At 39.1% G+C, this 13,993-nt stretch overlaps 1 protein-coding gene across 1 annotated transcript in view; it reads left to right on the forward strand.

Annotated features, from left to right (window-relative positions):
• Positions 1-13,661, forward strand: part of als2b (alsin Rho guanine nucleotide exchange factor ALS2 b) — a 35,996-nt gene extending 22,335 nt beyond the window's left edge. Inside the window, exons 18-33 of the mRNA XM_008285650.1 lie at positions 1,182-1,247; positions 1,350-1,448; positions 2,237-2,401; positions 2,473-2,584; positions 3,925-4,002; positions 4,851-4,984; positions 6,175-6,339; positions 6,412-6,529; positions 7,885-8,042; positions 9,123-9,248; positions 9,331-9,507; positions 9,589-9,646; positions 10,554-10,615; positions 10,690-10,839; positions 11,446-11,542; positions 13,067-13,661. Coding sequence (XP_008283872.1) covers positions 1,182-1,247; positions 1,350-1,448; positions 2,237-2,401; positions 2,473-2,584; positions 3,925-4,002; positions 4,851-4,984; positions 6,175-6,339; positions 6,412-6,529; positions 7,885-8,042; positions 9,123-9,248; positions 9,331-9,507; positions 9,589-9,646; positions 10,554-10,615; positions 10,690-10,839; positions 11,446-11,542; positions 13,067-13,105 — 1,804 coding nt within the window. The 3' untranslated portion in view covers positions 13,106-13,661. The remainder of the gene's footprint in view (positions 1-1,181; positions 1,248-1,349; positions 1,449-2,236; positions 2,402-2,472; positions 2,585-3,924; positions 4,003-4,850; positions 4,985-6,174; positions 6,340-6,411; positions 6,530-7,884; positions 8,043-9,122; positions 9,249-9,330; positions 9,508-9,588; positions 9,647-10,553; positions 10,616-10,689; positions 10,840-11,445; positions 11,543-13,066) is intronic.
• The last annotated feature ends 332 nt before the right edge of the window (positions 13,662-13,993 follow it).

Raw genomic sequence — 13,993 nt, forward strand, 5'->3', positions numbered from 1 at the left:
TCATCCAGTGATCTGAGCCGATGGTGTCTTTGTAGGGATGGTACTGCTGGCCCAGAAAGTTCCTCCAAGTGTATTTACATGGATGAGCATATTTCATACTACAAAATGCAGTCTTTGGTCGACATTGCATCAACTTAAAGTCCCCGAACATCAGTGGACGTATGAAAAGACGAGGATCCAGTTTATCTTATTTTGAGTTGACACCAGTCCAAGATGACTCTCGTTTGTCCGAAATGACTCCAAGTTGTCTTCAGCGACCCAAAAATTGTCCAAAATGGCTCAAAATTTGATCAGCATGAGTGAAATTAGTCCAAAATGGAATGAAATGTGTCTGGTTTGGTTGTCTAATTGTGTAAATTGACTTCAAAATGATTCAAAATTTGACCAAAATGATGTCGGACTTGTTTAAAATGACTTGAAATTGCCTGAAGTAACGTCAGCGGTATCCAGCGTGACTCAGCATTTGTCTAGAAAGGTTCAAAATTGTCTAAAATGACTGACATTGTGTTTAACATGGCTTAAAGTTGTCCAAAGCTGTTCCAAATGTCTCAAAATGGTCCAAAATACGTCTGAAATTACATTAAATATGTCTTAATCACTGAAAATGTTTCTAGCATGCCTTAAATTTGTCCAAAGTGACTCAAAGTGTGTCATAAATGACTGAAATTGTAGCTAACATGCCTTGAAAGTCATCCAAAATGACTCAAAACTGTTCAAACTGACTGAAAATATGTCTATGATGGCTCAAAGGGTGACTCAAATAGCTTGAAACGTGTCCGAATTATTTGCAAGAACTACTCAAAGATTGTCTAAAATGACTCAAAATGTGTCTAACATGCCTTGAAAGTCGTCCAAAATTACTCAAACTATGTCTACAATGATCAAAGCTTGACCCAAATGACTCAAAATTGTCCAAAGTGACTTAAAATATGTCTACAGTGATTCAAAGATTGACTCAAATGACTCAAAATTGTCTACAAATAACTTAAAACGCGTCCAAAATGACTCCAAATGTCCAAAATGACAATAGTTAATGTTTATTGGCTCCCTAAAACTGTAGGAAAGTGCAAAATGTTCATTGGGGAGTGGTATTGTTGCCTCAGAAAGTTCCATTAAGTATATTTATATGTATGGAAGTGTCCATATTTCCTACTAAACATCTGATTCATTGATCTTTTCAGAGGAGTGCTGAAGTGGCCTGATGGGAGAATTTACACGGGAGCGTTCAAGAACGGCCTGGAGGACGGGTGAGCGTCCACCAACGCAACCAGTGTCACTCCGAGGATCCAGTCTTGTTCGTTATCCTGTATTTATGTGTTATATTTCTGTATTTATGTGTCTTTGTGCAGCTTCGGGGAGTTCGTGGCTCCGAATAAGACGCTGAGCAAGAACGATCACTATCAGGGCCACTGGAAAGACGGAAAGATGAACGGTTTGGGAACGTACAGGTGAACAGAGACAGGAGAGGTTCTGTCTGTTTGGATTCAGGATGAACGAAGACTTGATGTTTGACATTTAGCTCATATGTCTTCATCAGGCTTCATGATAATTCATTAAGACTGTATGAAGCCATAAAATGCTTCTTTTAAACATTTATTATCATGAGAGTTATGTAACTTCTGAAGCAGACACAACTCGTTTCTGGACATTTAACTTGCTCCCGTCACATTGGACTCATTTTTCACTCAAAATAAAGTCGTGCCCCTCGATGGAAACAGAACAAGCTTTACTAGAGGCCACATTTTTCAGAATTAGCCCTTTAAAAAATGGAGAAAAGTGCAAAATTTTAATTTTTTCGTTGCTGGTTTTCCTGCTAAATTTGATTCACTGTGTGATTTATTTTTTGAAAACCAAACATTTAAATTAGTTATCATCCAGTGGACTCAAATCAGTGGACAAATCAAAGGGTATTGTTGATTTAAAATGTGCATTTATTGCCAGAAAAACCATCTGAGCCTGTTTTATTTGGTTGATGTAGTTGAGTCTCAGGTCTTTTTAGTGGAAATTGCTCCTTTTTATCTCTTTATAAATCAGAAAATACCACCTGCAAACCGAATAAATCCATTTTCACAATGTTTTTTTATGAACAAAATGTCCTCAAAATCTGGCTTTTGATGATGTTTTGTTCAACATTTAACCCCAAATCGACTCGAGATTGTCCTGAAGCGTAATTAAAAGTAGCGCCTGTTAATGACTGGCTGACACATTCTCATGAACGGCGTCGGTCTGACTTCAGGTACGCCAGCGGGGAGGTGTACGACGGATCCTTCCAGGACGGGATGCGTCACGGCCACGGGATGCTGCGCAGCGGCAAACTCAACACGTCGTCGCCGAGCGTCTTCATCGGCCAGTGGCTGCAGGACAAGAAGACGGGCTACGGGGTCTTCGACGACATCACCAAGTAGGCTCAGTTTCACGCACACAAATGAAACCAGATGGAAGCTTTTTCCTCTAATGATGTTTGTTTTCCAGAGGAGAGAAGTTCATGGGCATGTGGCAGGACCACCAGCGGCAGGGGACCGGCGTCGTCGTCACCCAGTTCGGCCTTTATTATGAAGGAGCCTTCAAGGACAACAAGATGATGGTGAGTTCAGGCTTTTATCAAAGTTTGGGAAGCAGCTGCAGGAGAGAAAAGTAATTCAGTCAAGGTTGGCTCTAAAATACACATTTTTGACATCAAATGATAATACAGAGACACAGAACACATGCACAAGACTTATTTTTGTCATCAGTCAACCTGAATGTCATAATAACAATTGATTTCTTTTAACCAAATTTGTAGAAACAAAGAAGGTTATGAAGAATTTGTAGCTGCACAGACAGAACACTGCACTGAAACAAGATATAGAACGCACTTAATTCTCGATTTACTACGAAGGAGCCTTAAAAAACAACAAAATGCTCGTTTTTTCCTGAAGAAAAATATGTTTAGGAGGTTTACAAGAGAGAAAAACCCAGCTGTGGTTTAAACCAGTGGAGATCTGATCCTAAAATAATAATTTCTACAAAGGTTGTGCACAAATTGTCACATGTTCGACCTCCAGCACATTAAATTCCTGATGAAGAACACAAAGAAAAGTGTGTGCAAGTGATTAAAAACATGCACAACACTTGTTTTTATAATCAGTCATCCTGAATATCATAATAATGGTTGATTTTTTTGGGTTTTTTTGCCGAATTTGAAGAAGGTTATGAAGAACTCACAGCTACACAGACAAAAAGCTGCACTGAAACAGGAAGTAGAACGCACTGAATTCTCAATTTACTACGAAGGAGCCTTAAAAAAACAACAAAATGATCAGACAGTTATGTTTTTTATTGAAGGAGGAGATGTTTAGGAGGTACGCAAGAGAGAAAAACCCTGCTGTGGTTTAGTCCAGTGCTCCGAAAATAACTTTGTGCACAAAATGTCACATTTTCAACTTCCAACACATTAAATGCTTGATAATATAGAAGCAGAAGACTAAATAAAGTGTGTACAAGTGGTTAAAAACATGCGGTCACTTAATAATCTTCAGTATGTTGGGGTTTTTTTCACTAAATTTGCAAAAACGAAGAAAGTTATGAAGAACTAGCAGCTGCACAGGCAAAAAAACTGCACTGAAATAGAACGTATAACACACTTAATTGTTAATTTAATCATCCAAAACTGATAATGTTTGATCGTTTCTCAAATAAGTGGGAAGGATTTATGCAGGATTTGATAAGTTTACTTAAAAAGGTGTTGAAGTAATCAAAATTTTGGTAAAAAATACGTTCAATATTTGAGATTGCAGGCTGTCAGTAGTAAACTAAAACTGTTTCAATCGGCATCTTCAGGTTTGCAAGGATTATTGTTTTACGCTGCACTGCTACATTATGTTATTACAGTAGAGTTGAGCTGAGCCCTGCAGCAGCCATGATCAGCAGCTGTTTGTGTTTCAGGGCACCGGGATCCTTCTGTCCGAGGACGACACGACGTACGAGGGCGAATTCTCCGACGACTGGACCCTGAGTGGAAAGGTGCTCTGAATAAATGTCAGACTGTGTTTTAACCTCCTGAACTCACCGTTTTTACTCACTGTGGGATCGTTTTCTGTACAAAAAAACAGCATGAAATCTGGTTCGACACACAGAATAGTTTACAGCGGGTCTGAATGGCTTCAGCTGAGGCCAGATTTGGAATTATTAGCTCTTGAAAATGGAGACAAGTGTAAGATTTTCATGCATTTGTTGCCAGTTTTCCTGCAAAAAAATTTTTACTGTGTGAATTTTTTGTTTTTTAAAGGTCAAAATTGAAATTAATAATCCTGCAGTGGACTTTCTTTCTAAAATTTCTTTGATATTATGTCATGAAAATGCAAAGATTGGTGCCAAAAGTGACAGAACTTGAAATGTTTCTGGGCATTTTTTTCTCATTTTTCCTCACTGTTGGCTCATTTTTCACTGCAGCATAAAGTCCTGCATGTTTTTGGAAACAGAACAACCAGGACTCGAAGGAGAGAGAACTCAGACACTTCACTAGTCTGGAAAAAAACTGAATTATACACAGCCTGCAGTTCAGCTGAAAAGACTTTGAATTTTTGTCCCATAAATGTTGGTCACAGTTGAGTCACAGATGGTTCAATTGTTGCACCAAGGAACACTGAATTTTTTGTCTTTTACAGATTGTGTTTAATGCAAATGGTTTATTTTTGTTGGCATTTTTTTGAAATTTAATTTCTGCTTTTACAGTTTCTGGCTCTGATAAATGTCTTGCTGTGTCTTTAAAAGACGAGCTGCCTTTGAGCTTCACACAACTTTGATTTAAAGCAGCAGGTACAGATGTGCGGTTATATTTAACTAAAGCGCTCCGGCCGTCTCCTCCTCAGGGCGTGCTGACGATGGCGAACGGCGACTACCTGGAGGGCTCCTTCAACGGCGAATGGGGCTCCGGCCTCAAAGTGACGGGCTCCTACTTCAAACCTCACCTGTTTGACACCGACAAGGACAAGACCAGAGCCGTGTAAGCTGGCAGCGTGTTCACAGAACGTAGCTTCTGATTCACCTGTTGTGTTGCAGGTTTTATTCATTTTAGTTGCAAGAGGGTGTATTTGCACTGCAACGTTTTGATTTTGAAGGCTAAAATTAAAATTATGAACCATTTGGTGAAGTTAAATCACTTTTATTTGCTTCTTTTTTAGAATTTATTTAACATTACATCATAAAAATGCAAAGTTTTGAGCCCAGTTTGACTCTAGATGTATAGTTTTATGAACCCACTGAGCAGTTTCTAGACATTTTTTTTGCGTTTTTTCATCAGTGTTGGCTCATTTTTCACTCCAGAAATCAGAAAAAAAGCAAAAATGATGATAGGTGAATTTTACACAGCCTGCAGTTCAGTAGTAAAGTCTTTAGTTCAATCACAGCTGCATAAAGGAGCGCAGACTGTTTAGTCTATTACAGATTCTGTTCAATTTAAACTGTTTATTTTCAGTTAAATATAGAATAAAGCAACTTTGATGAAATATTACAATATAAAGTGGAAGTTTTGGTAATAATTACAACAAAAATCCATCAATTCTTTCTGTTTTTACAGTTTCTGGCTGATAAATGGTGTCATTTTGTTGTTTGTTTTTGAAGATAGCAGCGTTTCAAAGCTGCCGACAGGTTTTTGGAGTGATGCCGATGTTTCATTTACACATATCAAGAACCAAAACAGCATTCAGGGCTGCCCACTTGATGTCACACCGCTTCATAGAACATCCCGTTTATAATCATAAAGTATAGAATCATTTCCTGTATAACTTATAGTAAAACAGCCTGTTTATTGTCATAGAATAATGTCAGAATCCTGGTTTATGTCAGAACGAAATTCCACAAAATTGAATCCATTAATAACTTTTGGCCGTTTAAAGTCTTGGTTGGCTAATGGTTTCGGCTCACGGGTCGAGTGTCGGTCATGCGTGGCAGATTACCCCACCCTGGTCAGCCGCAGAAGGCAACGTGTTGGTTTGTTTCTCATTTACCTGCTCACATGAGATCTGATCACTGAGTTATTCACACACTGTCTGACATTAACTAGGGCACATCAAAGAGAGTCGCGTCGTTGCAGCCCTCTTATTGGAATATCCCGGATACAGTCATAATAAACTGAGGGTATAATTATTATATCTTGTGATGCGTTTTGTGTATTTTGTTCATGCGTTGTTGCAGGAGGTTGGGTCGTCTGTGTGTCTGCGCTGAGGACAAGTGGCAGGCGGTGTTCGAGGAGTGCTGGACTCAGCTGGGCTGCGACTCTCCGGGTCGAGGAGACAACCCGAAGGCCTGGGAGAACATCGCCGTGGCCCTCACCACCAACCTGCGACACATCCAGGACAGGTAGGTCCTCCACAAACACGGCCTGAACCGCTTTTAAACGCCGACGTACGACTCTGACGTTTGTGTTTTCAGTCCGGAGGTGTTGTCTCGGAGCCACAGCAGAACTCTGGAGAGTCTGGAGGTGATTCCTCAGCACACGGGACCGATCACCATGGAGAGGTACCACAGCATCCGCCTCTACCTCATCAAGGTCAGTTCACCAGCATGGACCACTGGCTGCAGGTGGTCTGTAGCTGCTCCTGTCACATTATTCCTCTTTTGTTTCGCTGCAATATTAATTCTATGGAAACAGAACAACCATGAAGAAGTAGAGAGAAATGTCTTCTGTGCTGAAAGACACCGTTATGATGCCAGAAGTCAAAGTTGAACATTTTATGCTACAAAAATTTAATGGAAAAAAACAACAAAAAACTGGAATGAACATGTACAACAAAATCCAAGTTTCTTGCTTTCATAAATATTATAATTTTCGTAATTCTTTTTTAAAACTTCTTGCCTTATAAACCCTGAATGTGTGTTTTGGTATTCAGATGGTTAATTGATCTGTAAATAATCACACAACCTCAATCTGGTGACAGAATCCGGTTACTGCAAATGTTTAAACATGCAGAATAAAGGGAATCTAATCAAAATATTAAGATTTTTAAAATAGATTTGGTTCATTTCACATCCCCAAAGGTGTTACAAAAACTTAAAAAACAAAGCAGTGGCTCTACTTACGATAGAAATTTTACACGACCTGCAGTTCAGCCGACAAGTCTTTGAATTTTTGTCATGTCAGTGTTAGTCACAACTGAATCACAAGTGGCTTCATAGTTGCATGAAGGAGAACCAAATTTTTTGTTTTTTACAGAATCAGTTTCATGCCAACAGTTAATTTTTGGCAAAGTTTTAATTGAGACATTTAGAAAAAAAAAAGTGATTTTGATGAAAAATCACAAGGTATTTATGATATCTAAAAATGTGCGTTCATGTCCAGAAAAAAAAAAGTTTCGGATGAAACATTGAAGCTTCAAAGTTCTTGTTTCATTTTGTTTTTACAGCTGGGATTTCTCTTTTTTATCACTCTATAAATCAGAAAATAAAGGATGTTTCGTAAAGAATGTTCTATAAATCTGGCTTTGGATGGGATCTTGTGAATTTCCTCTGTGAGCGATCAATAAAGTGAATCCTATAAATGAACAAACCCTTCTGTTAAAACTTTATAATCTAAACAAGAATAAAACTGGAAAGTTTACAAGTGGAGGTGCTGCTAAAGTGGAGATTTGTGGCTCTGAGTTTTAGAAAAAACTCAGTTTTCAAAGGCATTCCTCAAAGTTATGTGTTATAATTGAAATTTGAGGATGCAAATCGACAAAGTGTAATAAAATAAACACTTAAATGTGCATTATGGATGTTTTTTATTTGTATTTTATGGAAGCAAAGCGTCTGAAACTCTCCAGTCTGACCAGTGCATGATGGGACAGTGTTGTTGCCTTAACGGAAGCATAACTGAACTTCCTCCAGCTGATTCTGAGCTCTTATCGCTGAACCATGTCCCTGCAGGCGTGCGACACCCCCCTCCACCCGCTGGGCCGGCTGCTGGAGACCCTGGTGGCCGTCTACCGGATGACCTACGTGGGCGTCGGGGCGAACCGCCGGCTGCTGCCTCAGGCCGTCAACGAGATCAAGTCTTACCTCAACCGCATCTTCCAGATCGTCAGGTACGCCGCCGACCACACGGTTCACAAACTGAGAGGCTGAAGTGATGAAAGAGTTGGCATTTTTGTGTAAAAATGGTGGAAATTCCTCGCTTAAGTCGATATTAACAAAGTTCAACCCGTTTATAAACATGAAGGAAGCAAAGGACTTAAAGATGAGACGCTTTATTGTCATGAGACAGCAGTCCAACGACATTTAGATGCACTTCCAAGAAAACACGTTCACGATACCGATCTAAATGTTTGACAATCACTGTAAATTCAACACTATTCAAATTTAGGAAATCTTAATGCCTAAATTTAGCATTTTTCTTTTAGGTAAATGAAGACATTTCTGCAGAAATGGTGCCAAAAAATGCTGAAAAGTTTACTGACCTGCCCACCAAATGAAACCTGTTGTTCAAGTCACTGTTTTTTATTTGTCACATTTAAGACGTCAGCAGTTTGGTGTTTTGTATTATTGGGACGTTCATATGGTTCACAAAGTATCCCCAGTTGACTTCTGCGTTATAATTTTTTTTTGTTCCTTAAATATGAAATACTTGGTCCCAAAAATGTTTATTTTTGTTGAAGTTTAATAACTGATTGAGCAGTTTGACAAAAACAAAACATTTTGGTAAAGATATTGGTGTCAAAAATAAAAGTAGAAGAGTGTTTCCTGATCTACTGACAACATGATGAACCTTTATTAATCCCACAGTGGAGAAACGTGCAGCGTTACAGCAGCGACGGGATGAAAACATTTCAGAAATATCAACAGAAAACTAAATAAATAAACATCCAAGTACCAGTTTGGATTGACTCAGCACTAATGTCCAACAAGTCCAAAGATTCTCTGGATCCTACATGAACAAGCTTTGTATTTATTTAGACTTAGATAAACTTTAATGATCCACCTGGGAAATTGTTTTATCACAGTAGCACAAAACAAATAATTATATAAGGATGTTAAAATAAAAAAAAATACGACACAAAGATTTCCATATGTACAATTTACAATTTTAATTTTTTTTAAATTAATTTTTTTTAAATTTAATCCAACTTGTTTGGTGTTTTCTCTGATGTCTTGTGTTGCCCCCTCAGGTTTCTGTTCCCTGACCTGCCAGAGGAGGGCGGTCTGATTCCAGAGCCGACCACCACCAGCAGCAGCCTCCAGGACGGGAAGGACGGCGGCTCCTCCGACGCCCCGCTGGAGTCGCCCAAACCCAGGTACGTCGCCATGCAGCTTCCACCACGATCGCAGCTCGACCGGCTCGCATTAACGTCCCTCTGCTGTCTGTCTGTGTTTCAGCCGCGTGGTGAGCAGCTCGGCGCTGCTGCTTCCCGTCCTGCTGCCGCGGCTTTACCCGCCGCTCTTCACCCTCTACGCTCTGGACAAGGAGCGGGAGGACGACGTGTACTGGGAGTGCGTCCTGCGCCTCAACAAGCAGCCCGACCTCGCCCTGCTCGCCTTCCTGGGCGTCCAGCAGTACGTCGCGCAGAGCAGCCAAACACTCTGACTTCTGTGCAAACATGTGACTTCATCTGTTCTTTATTTGTTCCTCCTCAGGAAGTTTTGGCCCGTTTCCATCCCGACGTCTTTACCTGCACCTGGAGAGAAGCAGCAGGTATCAGTCTGGTCATGTTTTTAGATTCTAAATCAACATCTGACTTAAATCTGTGGCTTTATTTTAAGACTTCTTTGCTTGTTTATCTTGTGTTTTTGGATTATGTTGAATTGTCTGATCTGCAAGCAGTTTCTGGGAGTTGAAAATGGAGAAAACAGCAGATTTTTGCTTTTTTGTGCCAGTTTTCCTGCAGATTTTAATTCTCTGTGAAGACCAAAATTAAAATTATTAATCATTTAGTGGATTCATAGCTCTTTTATTTACTTTTTTCAGAAATTTCTTTGACCATACAGCATAAAAATGCAAAATTTTGAGCCCAAATTGACCTGAGAGACAGTTTTCTGAACCCACTGAGCAGTTTCTGTGTAATATCTGCTCCTTTCACATTTTCCCTCACTGTAATATAAAGTCCTGCACCTCTGTGGAAACAAAACAACCACGACTAGAAGCAGAGAGAGCTCAGAAATGTCTTCTGTGAAGCACGACACAGTTGGAATTAGAGAAGAGAAGAAACTCATTCATTTTCTGCTTTGTGTAAACACAGCCTGCAGTTCAGCCGAAAAGTCTCTGAATTTTTGCCACATGACTGTCGGTCACAGCTGAGTCACTGACGTGTTCTCGGCTGCATTGAGGAGCGCAGAATTATTTGTTTTTTGCAGAATCTAGTTTGAGCAAACTGTTTATTTTTGGCAAATTTTTAAATAAAACATCTAGAATGACGCGATTTTGACAAAATATCAGAATTGTATGCTGAAACTTGATTCACTTTTCAGACTGAACGGCACATCACACGTGATTCTTTGGCAGTTTTTAAAGGATAACATACCCGTAGGTTCTGTGGTTCAGAGGGGGAATAGGACAATATATAGAAAGAGGAAGTGAACCGTGTTTGTTGTGTTGTGTTCAGGTCATGTCCACCACCAAAGACGCCTGCTTCGCCTCTGCAGTGGAAACCCTTCAGCAGATCAGGTAGAGATGATTTCAGAGCTGTTGGATAAAGAAGAAGTCGAACTCCTTCTGATCCTCGTCGTGTTCTTTTGCAGCACAACGTTCACGCCGTCGGACAAGCTGCAGGTGATCCAGCTCACCTTCGAGGAGATCACGCAGGAGGTTCAGGCGCTGCTGAAGCAGGACTTCCTGTGGTCCATGGACGACCTCTTCCCCGTCTTCCTCTACGTGGTGCTGAGAGCTCGGTCAGGACCAAACGCATGTTGTTCTACAGAGCAGCACAGAACCACTAAACACACTGTAGAAGAAACAAATCTGCTTTAAATAAACAGTTCCAGTAAAGAATATATTCAGGTTTTCAGAACCAGAGAGCAAAAATGGAAAAACCTTGATGTTGGAGCTTCTTAAATTTGATCATTTCTTGTTGTTTTTAAATTCATATATGAGTACAAACGGAACATCTTTGGCTTTTAGGCAAAGTTCAATATTTAAACACGTTACCTTTGACTCTGGAAACTAGAATCTGTTTTATTTACAAGTAAGATTTCACATATGAGGACTTTGACAGGATATTTTGGTGCATAAAAGACAAACACTGGCAAGAATAAAAAAAAATAAAGAAGGATCAAAGATTTTAAAAAGCAAATTTAATATTATTATACAAAAATGCGATGGAAGAAAGAGAAAGACAAAGTACATCATGTGTGACTGGTTGTTCTAATGACCGAGATTAGAGCGTTAAAGTGAAAATGACCCAGAGCTCAGACAATATAGTTTAACATAATATTGTCCAAAGAATTCAGGAGCAACATCTCATGAGAATGATCTGTTTGTTTTTTGTTCCCCTTCAGAATCAGGAACCTCGGTTCTGAGGTCAGTCTGATCGAAGACCTGATGGATCCCTGCGTTCAACACGGAGAACACGGAATCATGTTCACCACCCTGAAGGTACGCTTGGAAAGCTTTAAAGAAATTAACAACATTACACCTTTTGTCAAAGCCTGTAAAAACAGATTCCTCAATTTAATCATCTCTGTTTCTTCTAGAAAAAATCACCAAATCTCAGCTTAAAATCATTTATTTCACCAAAATCACTTTATTCTTCGTATATAATTGTAAAAATTGCCAAAAAAAAAAATCTACACTTGCTTGTAAAAAAAACTTAAACATGAAGGCACGACTGACTCGGCTGTGACCAACATAAATTTAGAGTCTCCAGGTTGAACTGCAGGCAGTGTTAATTATAGATTAGAGAGGAGGTGAAGGAAGAGAAAGTAAAACCTGGAACATGTGGAGCTCCAGTTTTTCTTCAGTGATGTTAAATTATAAATAAATAAATAATCTAACAATGAGACTAGAAACTTTAGTTCAGAATGAGTCTCTTTCCCATGATTAAGAACACTGAGGAGTCTGAGCCTCAACGATGATTATTATTATTTTATGTCAGTTTTGTTGAGTTTTGGTCCAAAAGAAAAACACAGACAGACAACAAAGAAACACAGACAGACCACAAGATGAGCATAAAAAACTAAATGACCACAGAGGAACAGCATTTGCAGCAAAAAGACTCAAAACCACAACAAAGAGACAGAAATTACTACAAATCTTTAATTAATTCAAGTTAGTTTACAACAGAAGTCCCACTGGAGGACCTTCACCTTAATATTTAAACTTGTTAAGCTGAAAGTCATCTTGTACATGTTGATCCCAGTTTTCTTTTTTTTACTTTTCTGACACAAATAATCAAGGAAATTCAATGTTTTTGCTTGTTGTTTTTTTTTGTGATTAATGGCCTTTAAACTGTATTTCATCAAAAGGATTTTACTCTACATGTTGCTATGGAGGAGTGAGAGCGCCAAATTACAAAATAAATCAGTGAAAGATTTTTTTTTTTAAAAAGTGGAAATGAAAAGAAGAATAAATAAAATAAGAAATAAATAATGTGGCAATATAAAGCAATATAAACAAAAAAGTGAATCCATATAAGAGAAAAATAATAAAAGTAGAAATATAAAGACTAATAAATAAAATAATAAAAATAATAATTATTTATTTCTTTATTTTTTAAAATTATTTATTTATTTATTTACATTATTTTTTTTATTTTTTTATTTTATTTCTTATTTATTTATTTATTTATTTTTATAATGTCTCTTTAAAAGCAGAGACATTCCTACTGTGCACATTTTGCGGCGCATATTTTCTTTGCTTTAAAGCGCTTTTTGTTGCATTTTAATGTTCTCTAAAATTAAACTGTTTGTCCAAACCAGACTCTGTAAAAACTAAAAATTCTGCCACCGTCTGTGCAGCTGTGAAGCCTTCAGCGACTCCACTGTGACCAACAGTCGCGTGACAAGAATTCAGAGTTTTCAGCTGAACTGCAGGCAGTGTTCACACAGAGCAGAGATGGAGACAAACTCTAAGTAGTAAAATAATAATTAATAAACTAATGAGTGTGTTTCCCGCCTCCAGGCCTGCTACTACCAGATCCAGCACGAGAAGATCACCTAAGGCGACGGTTCCGTCCTCGGCGGAGGATCTGCTGCTGCCACGGAGACGGGACCACCTCCCCCGCCTCCGCCTCTCCACCAGCCTCTCATCCACCCATCACGAAGGAGACGAGCCTCCTCACGCCGTCCGGTGGGAAACGACGAAACCCCGGCCGGCGTTTGTCCTCCTTCACCTCGGAGGGAGGAAGAAGTTTGTTCCGGTGTTTGTTCGGCTCGTTTTGCAGTTGTGGGATTAAACGGACCTCAAGATTCAGAACAGCTTTTAGAACATGAAGCTGTTTGTCACCGACATGAAGAACCAGACAGGAAGGATTCTCCGTGAAGCTCCAGCAGCTTCATGGCGCTCGACAGCCTGAACTGTTGCAGACAGATGTTTAGAAAACCAACCAGTTCTTCTTCACTCAAGTATTTCAGCTCGATAAAGGGCCAGTAACAGTTATTAGTAATAAGGAGTCTGATATATGCGGTCAAATCTTAGTGTCAAAACAGAAACTCTTTTGTTTATTTATGTTTCACCCATTTTTAATTAACTCTCTGAACCCCAAACTCCACCAGCAGGTTTAAAAAGCACGTTCTGTTTAAAAAATGGCTAAAATTACTGCATTTATCGGAGCAAGAAGCTGTAAAAATGGAAAAATTTTGAACTTTCCACTTCAAAAATGAACCAAATCCAAGCTTAAATTTTCAACATGACTTCATTCTGCTTGCGTGGATTTAAAATACGACCACAAATAAAGCGTTTTCTACAACTAGATTCCGTCAAAAACAAAATATTCTGAACAACTTGGCGCAACCGAGAAGCCGTTTGTGGCTCAGCTGTGAGCAGCAGTCATGTGGCAAGAAATCTGGGAGTTTTCAGCTGAACTACAGGCTCCACAGAGCAGATGAA

This window comes from Stegastes partitus, unplaced genomic scaffold (genome assembly GCF_000690725.1).
Source record: "Stegastes partitus isolate 25-593 unplaced genomic scaffold, Stegastes_partitus-1.0.2 Scaffold412, whole genome shotgun sequence".
Classification (NCBI taxonomy): domain Eukaryota; kingdom Metazoa; phylum Chordata; class Actinopteri; family Pomacentridae; genus Stegastes; species Stegastes partitus.